General features: G+C 43.8%; 1 protein-coding gene across 3 annotated transcripts in view; it reads left to right on the forward strand.

The window, feature by feature from the left end:
- Nucleotides 1-21,466, forward strand: part of STK38L (serine/threonine kinase 38 like) — a 43,983-nt gene that overhangs the window by 315 nt on the left and 22,202 nt on the right. For 2 of the 3 annotated variants that reach the window (XM_058191149.1, XM_058191147.1), the window contains exons 2-3: nucleotides 16,906-17,050; nucleotides 19,433-19,484. In XM_058191149.1, coding sequence (XP_058047132.1) covers nucleotides 16,917-17,050; nucleotides 19,433-19,484 — 186 coding nt within the window. In that variant the 5' untranslated portion in view covers nucleotides 16,906-16,916. The remainder of the gene's footprint in view (nucleotides 1-16,905; nucleotides 17,051-19,432; nucleotides 19,485-21,466) is intronic. The other variant, XM_058191148.1, reaches the window with a different exon arrangement.

Here is a 21,466-nt window from a genome sequence, read left to right on the forward strand (position 1 = left end):
CAACAGGGCGCACGCAGCAGCTTTGCGCCCGCTTCCAAGCGCGAGCTGAGGCCGCCGGGCCAAGCCGAGCCGAGCCAAGCCAAGCCAAGCCCTGGGGCCGGGGGTGGGGAGAGGCTCTTTCCAGGCTGGAGAAGAAGGGAGAAGGGAGAAAAGAGGAGGAGGAGGAGGCTGTCCGGAGCGAAGCGCAACCGGGGTACCCCGTGCGCCCTTCTGCGTCCTGCCTTTTGGCGCAGCCGGGAAGGATGCGCTCATCGCCGGAGCGCTTCGGGGGCTTTGGTGGTCGGGGCAAACGGGTTTTTTTTTTGCCTGGCCAGGAGGGTTTCTGGACTCCAGACTGGCTGAAAAGAGGGGTGGGAGGTGGCAGCTGGCAGGGCCGTCTTAACGGCACGGTGGGGTCCCAAGCAAAGCAGCTGTACTACTCACAGGAATTAAAAAAAAAATGTAAATGGTCGATCAAATGAAACGTATATTTATTTTATTGGCATGTGAGCGTTCCTTTTAAAAAATGCAGCGAAATGCCATAAAAACGTTGCTCTACTTATATGATACCAGGTGCATTGAAGGGTTAACATGCACAGATTAGTATGGGGAGGGGGCTCCTTATGCTCTTGGGGACCCACGGGCATGTGCCCATCAACAGGCCCATGTGTTAAGACAGCCCTGGCAACTGGGCCTTCGAAAGGAGGCAAGCCGCGGTGCCTTGGCCTTCCTCTCCGGGTCCTGGCTAGGAGGTGAACCGGGTCTTGGGGAATGAGGGATGCTAAGCGATGAACTTCCTCCTGCAGCCAGTTGTTGGAAAATGGTCCCCACCGCCACCCCATCCCACCCCTCACCCCCGTCTGTTAAAATGGCTGTTGCTGAAATCCAAGACTATATATAGCAAGCGAGGCATGGCAGGGAAAGCTATTGTGCCAAGTCACCACCTTCCGTTTCAACCTCCAGCTGGCACAGATGTGTAGCAGAGCCATTGGGGGTTGCTGCTGGCTTCTCGGGATTTGTAGGGTTTGGAGGGTTTCTAGTTTTGTTTTTGTTTTTGTTTTTATTTTATTTATTTATTTTTGTCAATCATATATAAGATAACAGGTAAAAGTATAAACATAATTTGGATACATGAAAAGAGTAAGTAAAAAAGGAATATTAGGACAGGGACGGTAGGCTCGCAGGTGCGCTTATGCACGCCCCTTACAGACCTCTTAGGAATGGGGTGAGGTCAACAGAGGACAGTTTAAAGTTTAGGGGGCTTGGGGAGGAAACCACAGAGTCAGGTAGTGCATTCCAGGCATTGACCACTCTGTAGGTGAAGTCATATTTTCTGCAATCAAGTTTGGAGCGGTTTACCTTGAGTCTGTATCTATTATTTGCCCGTGTATTGTTGTGGTTGAAGCTGAAGTAGTCATTGACAAGGTAGGACATTGTGGTAGATAATTTTATGTACTATGCTTAGGTCAGACTGAAGTCAGCCTAGTTCTAAGTTGTCTAAGCCCAAAATTCGGAGTCTGGTGACAGAAGGTATTTTATTGCGAGCAGAGGAGTGGAGGACTCTTCTCGTAAAATATCTCTGGCTATTTTTATGTGTGTGTATGACTCTGAGAATGGATTGTTTCCAAGTTTAATGGTTAATAAATGGCTGGGTTCACCCCCAGAAAGCCTTAGCTGTAAATTAAAGTTTGGATAACCATTTGTCTGAAGTGGTGTAGGGTTGCCTACCTAAGCAGGGGGGGTTGGACTAGAAGACCTCCAAGGTCCTTCCAACTCTGTTATTCTAGTCTGGTCTATGAACTGGACCTTGAGGTCACTGAATTAAACGTCTGGCCTTGATGGGAATCATGAACTAGCAACCAGGGGTTGGATTCCCACCGTTTTCAGAATGAACCCCAGCATTATGTTGAGTAAAGATAAAGTTGCGGTCATCTGGTTAGATGGTTATCTAAAGTAACCATCATGCTTGCCTTATCCCACACTCTCTTTTGGGGGGGGGGAGGTTTGTGGTGCAGAAAGCTTGCTTGGAATGCCCCCCCCATAGCCAAAGATTTCAAAGGACTCCGATGATGACAAGATCCCTTCCTCTTCACTATGACCCACCCAATATTGGTACCCATGGAAAAGTACCGGAGAGCGCATCCTTTGCTCGCCCGATATGTTAGCTGTGGTAGGAATTGCCTACTCGGTTTGGGGTGGGGTGGGTGTGGGGTGGGTGGTTTTAGGAATGGCATCTTGGAAATGGGAAAGGAAGCCGGACTGCAAACATCAACTTTTAAAAAGTTTCTGGCAACGATTCCTGGAGAGACCTGTAGACATTAAGACAAAGGTTGGCTTGTTTTCTTAATCCAGGCTGATAGGTGACTCTTTTTGAAGAGACCCTTCCTACCTTTCTACTTACCTACCTATGTATTATCTCTCTATGTCTGCCTGTCAACTACCTACCTACCTAGCTAGCTATATAATTTCCCTCCCTCCATCCTATGTATCATCACTTTATGTGTCTGTCATCTCTCCCTCCCTCCCTCCTCATCCATCCAACCATCCACCCACCTAGCTACCTACCCATCCATATATATATGTATGTATGTATGTATGCATGCATGCATGTATCTATCTATCTATCTATCTATCTATCTATCTATCTATCTATCTATCTATCTATCTATCTATCTATCTATCTATCATCTCTATATGTCTGTCATCTCTCTCTCCCCTCATCCATCCCTGTCTGTCTCTATCCATCTATCATCTGTCTGTCTGTCTGTCTGTCTGTCTGTCTGTCTGTCTGTCTCTCTCTCTCTCTCTCTCTCTCTCTATCATCTCTATCATCTATCTATCATCTCCTCTCTCATCAATCTATCTATCATCTCTCTATCTATCTCTCTATCTATATCATCTATCATCTCTCTCTCTCTCTCTCTCTCTCATCTATCAATCAATCAATCAATCAATCTATTATCTATCTATCTAGCTCTATCTATCTATCATCTATCTATATCATCTATCTATCCTCTCTCTCTCTCTCATCAATCTATCATCTCTATCTCTCTATCTATATCATCTATCATCTCTCTCTCTCTCATCTATCAATCAATCATCTATCTATCTAGCTCCATCTATCTATCTATCATCTATCTATCTATATCATCTATCATCTCTCTCTCTCATCTATCTATCTATCTATCTATCTATCTATCTATCTATCTATCTATCTATCTATCTATCTATCTATCTATCTATCTATCTATCTAATCTACCTACCTACCTCCTATGTATCGTCTATGTCTGTCTTCTCTCTCTTTGTCTCTCTCTCTCCTCATCCGTCCACCCATTCACCCACCTACCTACCCACCTATGTCTCTCTGTCTTCCTTCCTTCCTCCCTCTCTCCCTTCCACCCACCAACCCACCTTCCTACCTATGTATCACCTTTCCATGTTTGTCTGTCTGTCTTCTAACTGTATATCGATTTGTCTGTCTTATCTTACTATCATTTATTTATCCAGCTACAGCATTTCTCCATCTGTAGCCATCCATCCATCCATTCCAATCTCAACTACTTAAAAATATGTGGACTTCCTCCCAGAATTCGCCAGCCAGGGGAATTACCAGCTGGGGAATTCTGGCAATTGAAGTTCACATATCTTTACACAGCCAAGATTGAGAAACAGCGATCTCTTTCATCCATCTTTCTGGCACTTTGGAGAAGCATAAATCCACTAGTTTCCTCAGAACAAAAACTCTCACGCAGGGGGTTGGACTAGAAGACCTCCAAGGTCCCTTCCAACTCTGTTATTATGTTATGTAAAAATATTTAATCATCAGGATGGAGCTGGAAGGGACCATGGAGGTCTTCTAGTCCAACCCACTGCTCAAGCACAAGACCCTATACTATTTCAGACAAGTGGCTGTCCAGTGATAGAGGGAGGGAGGGAGGAAGGAAGGAAGGAAGGAAAACAGCATAGCAGAATAACAGAGTTGGAAGGGACTTCGGAGGTCTTCTAATCCAACCCCTTGCTCAAACAGGAAACTACCATTTCGGACAAGTGGCTATCCAGTCTCTTCTTAAAAACCTCCAGTGTTGGAGTCTGGTGGCAAGCTGTTCCACTGGTTAATTATTCTCACTGTCAGGAAATTCCTCCTTAGTTCCAGGTTGCTTCTCTCCTTGATTAGTGTCTCCAGCCATTGTTTCTTGTCCTGCCTTCTGGTGCTTATTGGAAAATAAGTTGACCCCCTCTTCTTTGGGGCAGCCCGTGGTGGCTCAGGCTGTAAGATAGCCTGTTATTAAAACACAGCTGCTTGCAATTACTGCAGGCTCGAGTCCCACCAGGCCCAAGGTTGACTCAGCCTTCCATCCTTTATAAGGTAGGTAAAATGAGGACCCAGATTGTTGGGGGCAATAAAAGTTGACTTTGTATATAAATATACAAATAGAATGAAGACTATTGCCTTACACACTGTAAGCCGCCCTGAGTCTTCGGAGAAGGGCAGGATATAAATGTAAATAAATAATAATAAAAAAAAATATTGGAAGACTGCTATTGAGTGAAGCTACTCCCTATCCAACAGGAAGTAGCCCAGTGAAAGGGTCGGTTTCTTAAAATGCTCCAAATGTGGTTTTTACCGTGGCTGAATTTGTTCTTCTTCCGTACAAAAGTTTAGGACTCGGGCTTTTGAAGACGGTTTTCTCTCTGTTTATTCCCAATTTCCTGGCTGAAAACGGCCAGCCGTTTTGTACTTTTCACAAAGGGATCTTGGAGAATCGTTAAATGGATTGTGTTAGACTAGGATTGTGTTGCAGGAGTGTGTGTTTCAGGGGTGAAATGTAAAATTTGTTACTACCGGTTCTGCGGGCGTGGCTTGGTGGTGGGGAATGTGACTGGGTGGGTGTGGCCAACTTTTTTTTTTACTTTTAAAAGCATTTTTTCTACAATCTCTTTGGATGAAGAGGTTGTAAAAAAATGCTTTTAAAAGCCTCTGACGATCAGGCAACTCAGCTGGGATCGTCAGAGGAGCCTTTTAAAAGCATTTTTTACAACCTCTTTGGCCAAAGAGGTTGTAGAAAAAATGCTTTTAAAAGGTCTGACGATCCCAGCTGAGCCGCGCGATCATCAGAGGCTTTTTTTTTTAACTTTTAAAAGCATTTTTTTGGCTGAAAAAACCTGATGATCACGTGACTCAGCTGGGCATGCAGGGATTTTTGCTACCAGTTCTCTGAACCATCCACCACCATCGCTACTGGATCGGACGATCCGGTCCGAACCGGGAGCATTTCACTCCTGGTGTGTTTGTTCTGAGACCCGTTGGCTGCCTCTTTGTTATTGTCTGCATCCGTCTAATTATAGATGAATTTGCTATTATATTTATCCTTTCGCTCGTTTTTTGGAAAAAGACCTGAATTGCAATAGCCTGCTATTGCTCTAATGGCAGTAGGGGCAGTCCCCGACTTACGACATTTCATTTAGTGACCGTTTGAAGTTACACCAACCAAAAGCGACTTTATGATCGTTTTTCACACTTAAGTTAAGATCATCGTGGCAGTCCCACGGTCATGTGATCATAATTCGGATGCTTGGCTGCCGACTCGCATTTATGACGGTTGCGGTGTCTCGGGGGGGGGCGGGGGTGTGTGTCACGACCTTTTGCGACCTTCCGACAAGCCAAGTCCATGGGCAAGCCCGATTCGTTTACCGACCGTGTGATGAACTTAACAACTAAGCAACGATTCGCTGAACAATTCTGGCAGGAAAGGTCATAAAACGGGGGCGTAGAATTCGCTTAACGGCGGTCTCGCTTAGCAGCGGGCTCCATCAAGGTCGTACATCAAGGACTCTCTGTATTCTGATGACAAAAGTTGGATCTGCTAATATTAATATTTGTTAATACTTGTTAACCTCCCTGAAGGAGTTTTATTTAGGCTGCCTAAATATGAAAAGTTTGGAAGGAGTTTTAGACATTGTGTTATATGATCGACGTGGCACTAACCTTGATGTCACTTCCTGCGTTACACCAAGTCCTCGATTTACAATGGTTCATTTAGTGACCGAAGTTACAACAGCACTGAAAAACGTGACTTAGGATCGTTTTTCACACCTACAACCTTTGCAGCATTTCCCCCCCTCCCCCCCGCGGTCAGGTGATCAAAATTCAGACGCTTGGCAACCGTTTCATAGTTATGACGGTCTCAGTATCCCTGGATGAGCGTGTGTGTCATGTGATTCCCCTTTCTGTGGCCCGTCTGACGAGCCAAGTCAAGGGGGAAGCCCGATTCGCTTAACAACCGTGCCACAAATTTAAAGAACGGCAGGGAATCCGTTTAACAACGATGGCAAAAAAAGGTCGATCAAAATGAAGGCAAAATTTACTGAACAAATGTTTCACTTAACAACAGAGGTTTTGGGGGGGGGCTCAGTTGCGGTCGTAAGTTGAGGACTACCTATATTGTGGATTTAATTTCAAAGCCTCTTGAGTTAACTGTTTAGCCGCTTTAGCGGTACCCGAATGAGAAATCTGGCTCCAAAGGCTGGCGCTATTTTGGTCTCGTTTTAATTATGAATTGGTTTTGCAGGTCGGTCTCGACTTGTAACCGTTCGTTTAGTGACCCTTCCAAGTTAACAGCGGCACTGAAAAAAGCGACTTATGACCGTTTTTCACACTTACGACCCCCCTTGCAGCCGTCACGTGATCAGAATTCAGAGGCTTGGCAACTGGCATGTACTCATGAAGGTTGCAATCTCCCGGGGTCACGTGATCCCCTTTTACGGCCTTCCGACAAGCAAAGTCACTAAGGAAGCGAGATTCACTTAACGACTGTGTTAATGACCTACCGGCAATGGTTCACTTAACAACGGTGGCAAAGAAAGAAATGGGGCCAAATTCACTTAACCACTCTCTAGTTTAGCCGTGAAAATTTTGGGCTCAGTTACAGTCGTTAAGTCGAGGACTTAGGCGTGTATTATTGTGACATCGGGCTTTATGATTGCAAGGTATTTATAGTTAGGATGTTTTTTAGAGAGTTGTGTAAACATTTTTATTTTGTACTCGAAACAATTCCTTGCCCTTTTTTTCTCCCCCCAAAAAAGAGTGAAATATTTTAATTTGTATATCCACAAAGATCTTCGGCTAACTGGTGCATCAAAAGAAACAGAAGAATTATTTGAAATGCAACATTCATCACGCAGAGAGAGAGAGTCAAGTGGCATTGTGTAGGAAACTTGTCTGGTTTTTGTTGACTGAGTGGAAGTTTTACATATCTTTGGAAATAAGGATTGGCAAAAAAATGAAACAACCCATTGAAAAGGAAATCGTTTAACTGTGGTGCATGAAAGCATTTCGGGATCGGCTGCGCGAAGATTTATATTTCTTCCTAAATAAGATTTCTGGAAATAAACAATAATGGGAAATATTTGCAGCTCAGGGTTGAAACAAGACAATCGGAGTGTTAATGAGGCAGGTTGGTCTAGTGGTGATGGCAACGGAGTAGAAAGTAGGATACCATGAGTTCAAATTTCGCCTGAGCCAATCACCAGGAGACGGTGAGTTCTAGTCCCGCCTTAGGCATGAAAGCCTAAAGACCTTTTCGCCGCGAGCTGAAGACGTATTTATTCTTACGAGCAGGACTGGCTTAAAATGGGTCTTTTAATTGGATTTTAAATGGGGTTTTAGATTATATTATGTATTTTATATTTAATTTATAGGCCATATTGAATAAGTTTTTTAAATAGTGATTTTATTGTAGTGTATTGTACTGTTTTTTATCTGGCTGTTCACCGCCCTGAGTTCTTCGGGAGAAGGGCGGTATAAAAAATTAAAATATTATTACTATTACTATTACTATTACTATTACTATTACTATTATTATCATCATCATCATCATCATCATCATCATCATCATCATCATCATCATCATCATTATTATTATTATTATTATTATTATTATTATTATTAAAGCCCGTTGGGTGACTTTGAGCCAATCACCAGACTCTGAGTTCTAGTCCTGCCTTAACCATGAAAGCTGACTAGGTGACTTTGGGCCAATCACCAGGAGGCAGAGAGTCCCGCCTTAGGCATGAAAGCTAACTAGGTGACTTTGAGCCAATCATCAGGAGACGGTGAGTTCTAGTCCTGTCTTAGGCACAAAAGTCAGCTGGGAGTCTTTGGGCCAATCACCAGGAGATGGTGAGTTCTAGTCCCGCCTTAGGCATGAAAGCTGACTGAGTCACCTTCAGCCAGTCCCCCCCGCCTTCTCTCTCAGTCCAACCTACCTCACAGGGTGGTTGTTGTGGGGAAAATTGAAGGAACAAGGTTTGTTGAATATGCTTGCTGCCTTGAGTTATTTGCAAAATTAATAAATATGGGGTATAAATAAATAGAGGCAAAGGGAAGGAAAGGGAAGGACAAAGGGAAGGGAAGGGAAGGGAAGGGAAGGAAAAAGGAAAGGAAAGGAAAGGAGGAAGGGGGAAAGGGAAGGGAAGGAAGAAGAGGGAAGGGAAGAGAAAGGAAAGGAGAGGAAGAGGGAAGAGAAAGGAAAGGAAAGGAAAGGAAAGGAGGAAGAGGGAAGGAAAGGAAAGGAAAGGAAGAACGAAATAAAGAAAATAAAAGAAAATAAAAGAATTAAGAAACCCTTGCCATGGATATTGTTCTTTAAAACATCCTTTGAAGCACTTTCATCCAGAAATCCTTTCATCACAGCTAGGAATAATTTTACGGAGATGGTCTACAAGTCCGTTTTGCACTTTTTGGAGATACCGTGAATCGAATCTCGGCACTTGCTAGATGCAAAACATGGGCTTGAATGATGAGTTGCAAACCTTTGTTCTTATAAGAACAATTACAAAAAAAGAAAGAAAGAAAGAAAGAGAGAAAGAGAGAAAGAAAAGAAAAAGCCATCCCATATGATTTGGGGACAAGCTCTGACACCCGAACTACGACCTCGTTGTCATTATCCCGCACCATTCAGTGTGTTGGTATGATTTCACCGATGCTGAAATCCAGTGGGAATTTTGGGCACGGCCAGTGCAAGGGCCGGCTGTTCCCGATTACGATGTCTTTGGACATTTTATTTTCTGTCCTTCTGATTGCCAACCAAGATCAAAACAAAAGAGCCCTTGTCTTGTAGACGTCACTGAAAACAAAAGACCAGTTGGGTAAGTCCATCCTTTTGAAGGAGGAGAAGTCAACGGGAGAGGCCGATCCGCTTAACAACCCGTGTTATTTACTTATCCACGGCAGTGTTTCACTTTACGGTGGCAAAAACGGTGACAGGGTTCCGAAGGATGCCCTAATTAAATCATGAGCCTCGAGCCAAGTTTCAAAAGAAATCCAGGTATTTATTAGGAGCTCCATGTCCCATATTCCCAAATGAAGCCAACTCTGACCCCACGTAATTTACGGCCCTAATCATGACCCTGTTTTTTTTCCCCCACCTCCCCTCAAGGTGTGTCATCAATCACATTTGCCAATGGTTTGTAGAGATCACTCCCCTCCGGCCGCTGTGGGTAACCCTGGGAGACAGCCTTGAGAGAGAGATGTCTGGAATGCACTCCTGTCTTTGGCTGCTTCGTCAGTTTCCCATCCCCTTTGCTTATGGCAACGTGAGAGCAGGCCAGAAATGCTTTGTGAGTTGACATACGGTCATAAAATGGGGGCAAACCTCCCGGAACAAATTTCCTCAGTTAGCCACCGAAATTTGGGGCTCGGTTGTGGTCCTAAGTCGAGGGCTACTTGTGTTTACGACACTTGGTCACGTGATCGCCACTTGCAACCTTCCCACAAGCAACGTCAACAGGGAAAGGTGGATTGGCTTAACGCCCGTGTGATTCACTTAACAACTGCAGAGAGCGGAGTTATAAACTGAGAACTACCTGTATATTTTTTTCTACCTGAAAAGCTGAGTAACCCTCCTCCTATTCTCCCCTAATCCGTTTCGTACTGTTTGTGCAATTGTGTTGGCTTTTTTTCTTCTTCTTTTGCTGAGGATTGTTAAAAAATAAAAATAAAAAAAATTCTTCCAGCCCTGGAATTCAGCGCAGATTTCTACGATAAAAGTGTCAGTTGGTAGCAGAATATTTAGAAACAACGAGAGACAAAAGTGTGTTGTCTTTTTGCACCCCGAGGACAGCATTACAAGAAACTAAAAATAGGAAATAACGAACGCTTAGCAGATGCCAAACAGCAGTCGGAAAAATGTCTGGTGGTTTATGTCACTTGAGATTAGTAGAAAGAGTTGATCAGGATACGCCTCTGTGTTTAGGTGTGTGTGTGTGCGACAGGCAGGTTTAACTCACAAAAGCCGAACCACTGTGTGTGTTTGTTTAAAAGCTTTATTTCCAGGCCTTGCCTTTGACAATTCGGGTTAGGGTTAAGCCTTGAATATTAATCTTCTCAGAAATAGAACGGGTGGTTCTGTGGTTTCAAAATCAGGTTTCCGCTTTTCCTCTTAAATCACAACTAAGTTTGAAAGAGTTGTGAACTGTTGTCGACCTACAACGGTTCATTTGTGTTAACAAACTGGACAAGAAAGGTTGTGAAATTGGGCGCAATCTTACGTCATGCTGTTTAGATCCATTTATACCGTACGTATTAATAAGAATAATATACTTTCCCCCATCTTTTTTTAACCTTCGTTCATCAAAAAGGGGTTTTTATGTGTGCGTGTGTGTGTGTTGTGTGTGAGATCATCTGCTTCGTCCCCACAATCTAGATCAAGGGCCCCATTGTTAATATCCAGATTTTCTAGATCCAGTTTTAAATCCTCAGTGCCAGATATATCTTTATTTTCCTTAGTTCCTTTCAGTTCTCTAGAGCAGGGGTCTCCAACCTTGGTCCCTTTAAGATTTGTGGACTACAATTCCCAGAGTTCCTCAGCCAGCTTTGCTGGCTGAGGGACTCTGGGAGTTGAAGTCCACAAGTCTTAAAGGGACCAAGGTTGGAGACCCCTGCTACAGAGCCATCCCAAAGTGACACGCTCAACGCTCAAGGAAACTACAAGCTTTCAGATGATACTGTACGTGTGTGTGGTTCACAAAAACCTACCTACATCATAATGTACTTGTTAGTTTAAGAAGTTACAAGGCATAATTTGCTTTTGCTGTTGTCCCCAAGCTGGTTTTTCAAAAGGCAACTGGACTTCCTTTGTGTTTTTTTTCCTCGAAGACGTTTCGCTTCTCATCCAAGAAGCTTCTTCAATTCTAACTGAACGGTGGAGGATGAAAAGAATTATATTCCTTTGCAGTCATCTGGGAGTTAGTACGCTTTCTGAGAGTTGTTAAGGCCACTTGGAGGTCGCCTGAATAGTGCAAGTGGTTGTGGAACTGCTGAAAGGAACTGAGGCTTTGTTATTTTCTTGAAGACGTTTCATCACCAAACTAGGTAACAACATCAGGGCATAAAACGTCTGCAAGAAAACCACCGAGCTCAGAGAGCACCAAGGACCTCTCATTTCAACCAGGAGCTGCAAATATTCTCTTCTATCAGAGATCTGAAAGTTTGATAGGAGTTCTCATCAGACATTTATATGACCCATTTTTCTAGTTGTGGGAATTGTTTTTGCTTTTCTAAATAATTTTATTTTTATTGCCTGTTTTCTTTCCCTGCTTTTATATCAAGTTCGGCCAGTGAGGCAGTACTGTAAATATACAAATAGATTGTGTGAATATCATACCCTTTTTTTCTAGATAGACCCAAAGAACCAGAAGCCTGTATTATAAATATAATATACAAATATATTTGTATATTTATAATATCGGCTTCTGGTTTTTTGGATCTAATCTAGAAAAAGGTTTTATGTGATTGATTTTTGGTTTTTTTCAACTCATAAGTTGAAGCTGCAGAAAACTTAGATTTTCTTTCCCATTAATCTCTTTCCCATTCTTCTCTAGTCTCTTTCTAAGCCTGCAGCAAAATTTTTTAGATAAAATGGTCATAGCTCCTCTTAGGTTTCCGAAACTCTTTCTAATACTCCACCCGGGTTTTAATGTATTACGGGAAAAGTTATTTTCAGGGACTTCGCTTTTATGACTAAAGGCTGGGAAAGTAATCTGGCCAAAACATTACGTATGTCACTTGTCTGCACTAAATTAATTCCTTATTTGGCTTAGCAGCTGATGACACTTCTGTCTGGAGCGACTCATGTTATTCTAGACTTTGGGTGCAGTTTCCTTGCATTGAGATTGTCAGCCGAGCCCGCCTGGACCTGGGCCGAAGGGATGAAGTCACATAAAATCATTCCTCTTCTGCGTGAGTCATTGTTTTGGGTCACTAACTGCACCTGCCTCTGTTGTGCTCATGGGTCACACTCTGCGTTGCCCAAAGAAGGAAGAGATCGTTGTTGTCTGAAGAGCCCTTTCATTTATGGAAAAATTTATCTGGCTTTGAGATGGAAAAAAAACCGTCTTCGACATTAATTATCCAGGGAGGTCAATATGAAAAGGAAAAACAAGAATTCCGGGTTTTTTCCCCCCAGAGGTGTGAAACTCCACCCCAAAATAATTTTTTACTGCAACAATTCTAAAAGCTTGGTTACACAAATGAATATCCTCCAATTATTACGTCTGTCCATACAGGCAGTCCTTAACTTATGACCACAATTGTCCTTGACTTATGACCACCATTGAAGCTAAAAATTCTTTTCATAAAGCAGGATGTTAAGTGATACCATGTTTTCCCGGAAATAAGATCCTGTCTTATATTTTTTTGAGCTCCGAAATAAGCGCTTGGCCTTTTTTGAGTTCACTACAGAGTTTGGAGAGCTGGGTCAAAACACATATTTAGGCAGAAAATGCAACTGTCTCACATTTTGGTTTCACATCTTCCCGATCGAACATCCTCACGGGTTAGTAAGAGCTGGCGGTAGACAATCTTGTGTGGAATTTGAATAGGGACCTTTAGAAAACAGACAGCAGATGGAAAACCCAAACAGTAAGCCATGTTGTCTCTTTCCTTTTAGAAAGCACAACCTGTGAGTTTTGGAACAGATGCAGCGGTAACCGGCTGCGTGAGAAGGTGGAAGGCTGGCAAACGTTTCGAGTTGGTAGCGTTTTTCTCCCAGTTGCAAAGTTTTCAACCCCCCGGCCAGCTCAGCCCCTTACACCTGCGGGGATCAATTGTGGTCCTAGGTTGAGGACTACCAGGGTTGGCGCAGTAGTTAGAATGCAGTATTGCAGGCAAACTCTGCCCACTGCCAAGAGTTCGATCCTGACAGGCTCAAGGTCGACTCAGCCTCCCATCCTTCCGAGATGGGTAAAATGAGGACCCAGATTGTTGGGGGCAAGAGGCTGACTCTGTAAATGGCTTAGAGAGGGCTGTAAGACATTGTAAAGTGATATATAAGTTTAAGTACTATTGCTATCCCTCCCTTCCTTCCTTCCTTCTTTCTGTCAATCCTGACAGTTTAAGTGCTACTGCTATCCCTCCCTCCCTCTTATTCCCTTTCTCATTCTCTTTCCTGGTAGCGCAGTGGTTAGAATGCAGAATTGCAGGCTAAACTCTGCCCACTGCCAGGAGTTCGATCCTGCTCAAATTTGACTCAGCCTTCCGTCCTTCCGAGGTCGGTAAAACGAGGACACTGATTGCTCGGGTCAAGGTGCCGACTCTGTAAACCATTTGGAGAGGGCTGTAAAAAGCCCTACATAAGTGCTATTGCTATGTCTATGTCTCAGCAACGTTCAAGAGGTTGTCATTTTACGCCCTGGTGTAAGGAAAGAGTTGTCCTACTCTCGCTTATTGGCTAAAGGGAACAGATCTTGCCTTATGATAGACAAATCGACTTTCTCCACGAGTCCTCTTCGGTAAAAATGCAATAAAATATTTTTATTGCATTTTTACCGATAAACAAATCTTACTCATCTTACGCAGAACTGCAACCATTTACATACCATAACATTCCAATTCAAATACACTCAAGTACGTTTTGACTATACATTTTAATTCTACCTCTATTTTGTCTATTTCTTTTCTTTTTCAGTTCTCAGTCCAATTATACCACTTCTCCCATATCGCATAGTATTCTGAATCCATTTGTCCTCCTTGTACCTTTAATCATACATGATGGTTGTGCCCTCAAAAATGAAGAAGTACTGGAAGAAAATACATAGATGGTTATAGGAACTAACAGGACATCAGATAGAATATGGCCCCAGAACTGTTTCTCCTAGGGATGGCTAAAGGAAAATACGATAAAAGAATAATATATTTCATTTTGCATATAATAACCGCAGCAAGGTTAGCTTTCGCGCAATGTTGGAGAAATACAAACGTACCTTCCGAAGGTTTAGTAATTAAAAAAGCATTTGACTGTGCTGAAATGGATAAGTTAACACAATTTATCGTTCTGAAACTCCTCAGCCAGGAGGATTGAGAGCCAGGCGTGTTTTGTGTGTGTCTATGCCTAAAGGGACAATCTTTCAAAGCCCTAAATTGCTTTTCTCCGGGGCACGCCGTCTCCTTATATAACCCTCGCTCTCTTATGAATTAAGATGTGAGTCATGCTTTTGCAGATGCTTCCGCTCGGACGGACTTTCCTCTGGAAATAAAATAATAGTAATAAAAAAACAACAATAACAGGTCCCGCTTTGGGAAATTCAGTCCCTTCCAGGGCGCTACGAAAAATGGTCCCAGATTCATTCAGTGTTACACTTTCCTTCCTCCTCCCGTTTAAAAAATAAAAAATAAACTGGGAAGAGTTTTAAACTCCAGCTTCGTCCAAGAGTCCCCGTTTTTAGTGGTGGGATTCAGCCAGTTCGCACCACTTCAGGAGAACCGGTTGTTAACTTTCTGAACAGTTTGGCAAACTGGTTGTTGGAAGAAATCATTAGGGCAGAGAACCAGTTGTTCAATTACTTGAATCCCACCACTGCCCGTTTTGCAAATTTTGACACCGGGCGAGGCGGCGAGGTTTCCCGAGCCAGCCGGAACTGACTGAGAAAAGAAGGAGAGGCTTGTATTCCTCCAGGGAGTTTTCCAAAGCAACTTTCTTGTATTTGGCAAACTCTTTTTTGGTGATGGGTTTGATGCGCTGTGGGGCTCTGAAATCTATTGGTATTGCCACGACTTCTCAGCTGTGGCTGAGCTGGCCGGTGTTTAAATACAAGACTGTTATATCCTTTTATTGGTAGCCGCTTAAAAAGGACTATTTGGGGGGGCTGAATGTGCCCTTTCTGTTAAATATTTTTATTAAAAAATACATTAAAAACAACTTTGAGCTCTATTTGCCGGCTAGCGATGAGTCAAAAACTAGCTTGGAAAGGCGGTGGATTGGTCCAAGAAAGGAAGCCATGTTTACAGGTAGTCCAAAGTTCACTTAGCGACCGCTTGAAGTTACAACGGCACCAAAACAAGTGACTTATGACCATTTGATGGCTGCTGCACATGACTGATATTTGTGTGCTTGTCGACCGTGTCACATTTATGATATTAGTTGCAATATCCCTGGGATCTCCTTTTGCGACCTCCTGGCCTGCCGAAGTCCATGGGCCAGTGGTGGGATTCAACCGGTTTGGGCAAACTGGTTGTTAAATTGCTGGCTGGCCCCTCCCCTCCCCTCCCCTTCCAGGAGTCCCCACGTGCTCCATTTTGCCTCCCAGGTAAGTGCAGGGAGGCCTCCTAGGGGCACGGGGGGGGGGGGCGGGTACGGCACGCCCCCCTCACAGCCTATTGCCCAGCTGAGCCCCGCAATCATCAGAGGGTTTTTTTAAAAAAAAACTTTTAAAAGCATTTTTTAAAAGGTAAAAAAGCTGAAGCCTGCTAGGGAAAAAATGGGGAGTGTAGGCAAAAAAATGGGTGTAGGCAAAAAATGGGGGGGGGTTGGGGGGTTGAGAGAGAGAGTGAGAGAGAAAGGAAGGAAGAAAGAAAGAAAAGAAAGAAAGAGAGAGAGGGGAAGGAAGGAAGAAAAAGAGAGAAAAGGAAGAAAGAGAAAGAAAGAAAGAGAGAGAGAGAGAAAGGAAGGAAGGAAGGAAGAGAAAGAAAAGGAAGAAAGAGAAAGAGAAAGGAAGGAAGGAAGAGAAAAGAAAGAGAGAGAGAGAAAAAGGAAGGAAGGAAGAAAGAGAAAGAAAAGGAAGAAAGAGAGAGAGAAAGGAAGGAAGGAAGAGAAAAGAAAGGGAGAGAGAGAAAAAGGAAGGAAGGAAGAAAGAGAAAGAAAAGGAAGAAAGAGAGAGAGAAAGGAAGGAAGGAAGAGAAAGAAAAGAAAGAGAGAGAGAAAGGAAGGAAGGAAGAAAGAGAAAGAAAGAAAAGAGAGGAAGGAAGAGAGAAAAAGAGAGAGAGAGAAAGGAAGGAAGGAAGAGAAAGAAAAGAAAGAGAGAGAGAGAAAGGAAGGAAGGAAGAAAGAGAAAGAAAAGAAAGAGAGAGATAGAGAAAGGAAGGAAGGAAGGAAGAAAGAGAAAGAAAAGGAAGAAAGAGAGAAAGGAAGGAAGGAAGGAAAGAAAGAAAAAGAAAGAAAGAAAGGAGGGAGGGAGGGAGGAAAAAGGAGAGAAAGGAAGGGCTACAAACCTGGCACTAGACGCAGCTTCAGAGGATAATCCAGGGCTGGAAGGGACCTGGAGGTCATCTAGTCCAACCCTTCTCCAGCAGGACATGGTTAGTGAGTTTCTGTCTTTTGATCCCCCAGTCACATAGCCATGCCCACCCAGTCACAGAGGTAGTAACAGTAACAGAGCTGGAAGGGACCTTGGAGGCCATCTAGTCCAACCCCCCCTGCTCACGCAGGAGACCTGTACTTGGGATTCGAACCGCTGACCTTTCTGATCGGCAAGCTCTGCGCCTTAGCCACTGAGCCACCCAGCGTGTGTGTCGGCAGGAGAACGTGCCACCTTGCCAAACAAATATTGGAAAAAGCTCCGTGTTTCCGCACCCCTGGGTTTGGGAGGAGGTGAAGACAAGGAAGGCTTTATATTCCGTGGAGTAATTATTATTTTATGGGGCTCCGTTTCAGTGCAGGTTACTATGGCAATGACGGCGGCGACTCCGACGTCTTTCCCGATGAGCAACCACACCCGGGAACGAGTCACGGTGGCCAAACTTACCTTGGAGAACTTCTATAGCAACCTCATCTTGCAGCATGAAGAACGAGAAACCAGGTATTTGAGGTTCCGTCCTGCTTTAATAGCAGTTCTTTGGGTGAGGATTAGACGTGGTAGGGGGATCTTCTGTCGGGGGACTTCCTTAGGTGGGGAGAAGGACTGCCTGGTGGGAACCAAAATGGATCGTGGGGGGTCCTTGGTGCTCTCTTGAGCTGGGTGGTTTTCTTGCAGACGTTTCACGACCCAGCTAGGTAACATCATCAGTGCCACTAAGGAGGACTGTGGGGTTAAATCGTTAAATGAAGATGAATAGTGTGTACTGTTATAATGTTAATCTTTTTAGTCTTTACATAAGCAGAAGACCAAGGCAGGTTTTGTTCTCGGGCACTACCGTTGTTACTCTGCAAACACACCTGTTGGCAGAGCGTATCTTGCAGCTTGTTTGCCAGCTGCAATCTTATCTGGGTTTGGCCACCCAGATCGTCTAACCTTCGGCAAATCTGCAGTTTAGACTTCTGCAGTGCAATGTGCGTGAAGAGATGGCTGGGGAATTCTGGGTGTTGAAGTCCCCCCCCCCCATCTTAAAGTTGCCAAGTTGGGAACCTCAAGGACAGACAATGGGGTTCAGACGTCGCATTAAGCCATGATATGACTTCCTTGGTTTCACTGTTGAATGAATGCAGTTGCGTTCCTTTAATCCAGTGGTGGGTTTCAAATTTTTTTACTACCGGTTCGGTGGGTGTGGCTTGGTGGACGTGGCTTGGTGGGCGTGGCAGGGGAAGGATACTGTAAAATCTCCAGTCCCTCCCCAATCCAGGGGAAGGATATTGCAAAATCCCCATTTCCTCCCGATTATCTGGGACTTGGGATGCAGAGAATAGATGGGGGCGGGGCTGGCCAGAGGCGGTATTTCCCGGTTCTACAAACTACTCAAAATTTCCACTACCGGTTCTCCAGAACTGGTCAGAACCTGCTGAAGCCCACCTCTGCTTCAATCCATCTAGGATGGATGGGCCTCTGGTGGCTCAACAGACTAATGCAGTCTGTTATTAGCAGTAGCTGCTTGCAATTACTGCAAGTTCAAGTCCCACCAGGCCCAAGGTTGACTCAGCCTTCCATCCTTTATAAGATAGGTAAAATGAGGACCCAGATTATTGGGGACAATAAAAGTTGACTTTGTATATAATATACAAATGGATGAAGACTATTGCTTAACACAATGTAAGCTGCCCCGAGTCTTCAGAGAAGGGCGGGATATAAATGCAAATTTTTTTTAAAAAAGGATATGTTGACCATGGCTTAATGTGATGTTTGAATCCTACATTTGTCTCTTCCCTTGATCTTGGATTATCATCCAGGAAGTTGAAGGAGAAGTTTTTTTGCCCAGATTGTCTATATAAATAAATCCCTTTCTTTCCCCCCACATCTCATGTACCAATAAAGCGTTCAGGATGATAATTTGGATAATGCAATAGGGGAAGAATTTTGGAATGAGAATTTTTTTCCCTTCAGTGGCGATCTCCATAATTATTAACTTGCCTGGCATTGTGTAACTCAAACTTTGGTCCCAGGTTTCCGTGTTTGAGGTGTGAAATAACCCTCTTTTTCAGTTCTAAAATAGAATAGAATATTCATTGATTGGCCAAGTGTAATTGGACTTGGTTTTCCCAGTTGCAATGGATGGCTGTGAAAGTTGGACCATAAGGAAGGCTGAGCGCCAAAGAATGGAGGCGTTTGAACTCTGGTGCTGGAGAAGACTCCTGCGAGTCCCTTGGACTGCAAGGCGATCCAACCGGTCAGTCCTAGAGGAGATCGACCCTGACTGCTCTTTAGAAGGCCAGATCCTGAAGAGGAAACTCAGATACTTTGGCCATCTAATGAGAAGGAAGGACTCCCTGGAGAAGAGCCGAATGCTGGGAAAGATGGAGGGCAAAAGAAGAAGAAGAGGATGGCAGAGAACGAGGTGGCCGGATGGAGTCACTGAAGCAGTAGGCATGAGCTTAAATGGACTCAAGAGGATGGTAGAGGAGAGGAAGGCCTGGAGGAACGTTGTCCATGGGGTCGTGATGGGCCGGACACAGCTAACAACAACAAATTGGGCACCCAAGGAATTTGGTGCAGGGGCTGTCCATATCCATACAAGCAGCCAAGTCATAAGATGCAATCATAATCATAAGATACAAGCAACAAAATGAGAGTCATAAGATACAAATAGGAGTAGATAATAGGAAAGATAAGAAGGATAATAATAATAGAATCATACTCCATGGTTAGATATCCTTAGGCGTAAGGCAGTGCTGTGGGAATTATGTGTTTAGTTGTGTGATGACACAGGGGAAAAACTGTTTTTGTTTTCTAGTTGTTTCGGCGTGCAAAAAATAATAATAATAATAATAATGTGGGTTGTTTCATAATACGTGATTTGTGCCTCCAACTTAGGCAGAAGAAACTAGAAGTAGCCATGGAGAAAGAAGGCTTAGCAGACGAAGAGGTAATTCAGATGCTCGTGAAGCTCAAATGTTTTTTATAGCTTTGTTTGTTTAGGATTGGTACAATCCTTAGTGATTCATAAAAACTTGCAGGCAAAATGTGTGTGTGTTTGTTTTAATAACATCGGCCTGAAAAAGTCAACAGAGGGAAGCGGTAAATGGAGGAAAGGTCCAGCAAGGGGCGGGGGTGGGCAAAAATCAGAATATTTCAAGATATACACACACATGGTTTGTATTAAAGGAACTGCAGTGTGAGAAATGCTTTGTAGGTAAATATGTAAAATAGTAGTAAGGGCGCCTGTGTTAGAACGTCATCTTCAGGCTGGTGTTTACAGCTTCGTGCTTCTAGTCAGTGGTGGGATTCAAGTAATTTAACAACCGGTTCTCTGTCCTAATGATTTCTTTCAACAACCGGTTTGCCAAGCTGCTCAGACACTTAACAACCGGTTCTCCCGAAGTGGTGCGAACTGGCTGAATTCCAGCACTGCTTCTAGTTGCTCCTAGAAGCACGAAGCTGTAAATACCAGCCTGAAGATGACGAATGAGACTTCGTTGAAACGTCGCTAAGACACTTCCAATTTTACGTGGGAGAATACCCGAATAACCAAAGACACACACACACGCGCGCGCACACACACACACACACACACACACACACACACACACACATTACAGTGGTGGGATTCAAATAATTTAACAACCGGTTCTTTGCCCTAATGACTGGCTGGGTGGGCGTGGCCAGGGTGGGCGTGGCCAGGGGTGTGCGTGTGACAGGCAGCACTCAGCCTCCTGCACCCCCCTGGGAGCAAAAACAGGCCGTGGGGAGTGGATGCAGTCCATCTTGGGCCTAGGAGGCCTCCCGGAAGCTTCCTGGTAGTGAAAACGAGGTGTGAGGCAGTGTGCCGCCTGCCCATGCCCCATTTTGGGGCTAGGAGGCCTCCCGGCACTTACCTGGGAGCCAAAATGCGGTGCGTGGGAACTCCTGGAAGGGGTGGGGTGGAAAGGGGAGGGGCCAGCCAGCAATTTAACTACCGGTTCGCCCGAATTGGCCCAAACCAGCTGAATCCCACCACTGCGATATACATATGATATACATATACACATTCCTCTATATACAGAGATGATCCTTAATGTATGACCATTGGGATCAGTGAACATAAGTCCAGCACTACCCGTGTTTTTTCAAATAAATTAAAATCTTAAAATCTTAGCCAGGAACACGCAAGCTATATAAACAGTGATTGTGATAGTCAAATTAAACTAAGTTAGCCTCTCCTTTGGTGCAATTAATATCTAACCATTTGTGGAAGTTTAACAACACATTGCTTTCTATGACAGCCATATATATATCACAGAATGAATTATTGCTGGACTAATATATATATATATATATATATATATATATATATATGTAGATCTTTGGTTATTCGGGTTTTCTCCCGTGTAAAATTGGAAGTGTCTTGGCGACATTTCGACGAAGTCTCATTCGTCATCTTCAGGCTTCAGCTTCGTGCTTCTTTGCTCCCAGAAGCACGAAGCTGAAGCCTGAAGATGACGAATGAGACTTCGTCGAAATGTCGCCAAGACACTTCCAATTTTACGCGGGAGAAAACCCGAATAACCAAAGATCTACATACAAACACCCGCGAAAACCTCAGAAAACACACACACATATATATATATATATATTAATGTTTAATAATAAGAAAAACAGGGTATATATGTACTTCCTCCAAATTATGTGTATTTATTAATCATTGCTGGGACTCGACACTATCATATTTCTTCCTAAATTATGACGTTAGGACTTGCTCGATCGCGCCTGAAATTATATTTTTTGTTTATATCAATGTAAGGTAAGGTTCAGAGCCCAGGGAGAAGAGATAGGTCTTTCTTTGGCCTGGAGCACGTAAAAAGTGCAAAACCTCATGTTACATTAGTCTATCATGCCATCTTGTGGTTTAGAAACGATTCTCGAAGTGTG

The sequence above is a fragment of the Ahaetulla prasina genome, chromosome 7 (genome assembly GCF_028640845.1).
Source record: "Ahaetulla prasina isolate Xishuangbanna chromosome 7, ASM2864084v1, whole genome shotgun sequence".
Lineage (NCBI taxonomy): Eukaryota > Metazoa > Chordata > Lepidosauria > Squamata > Colubridae > Ahaetulla > Ahaetulla prasina.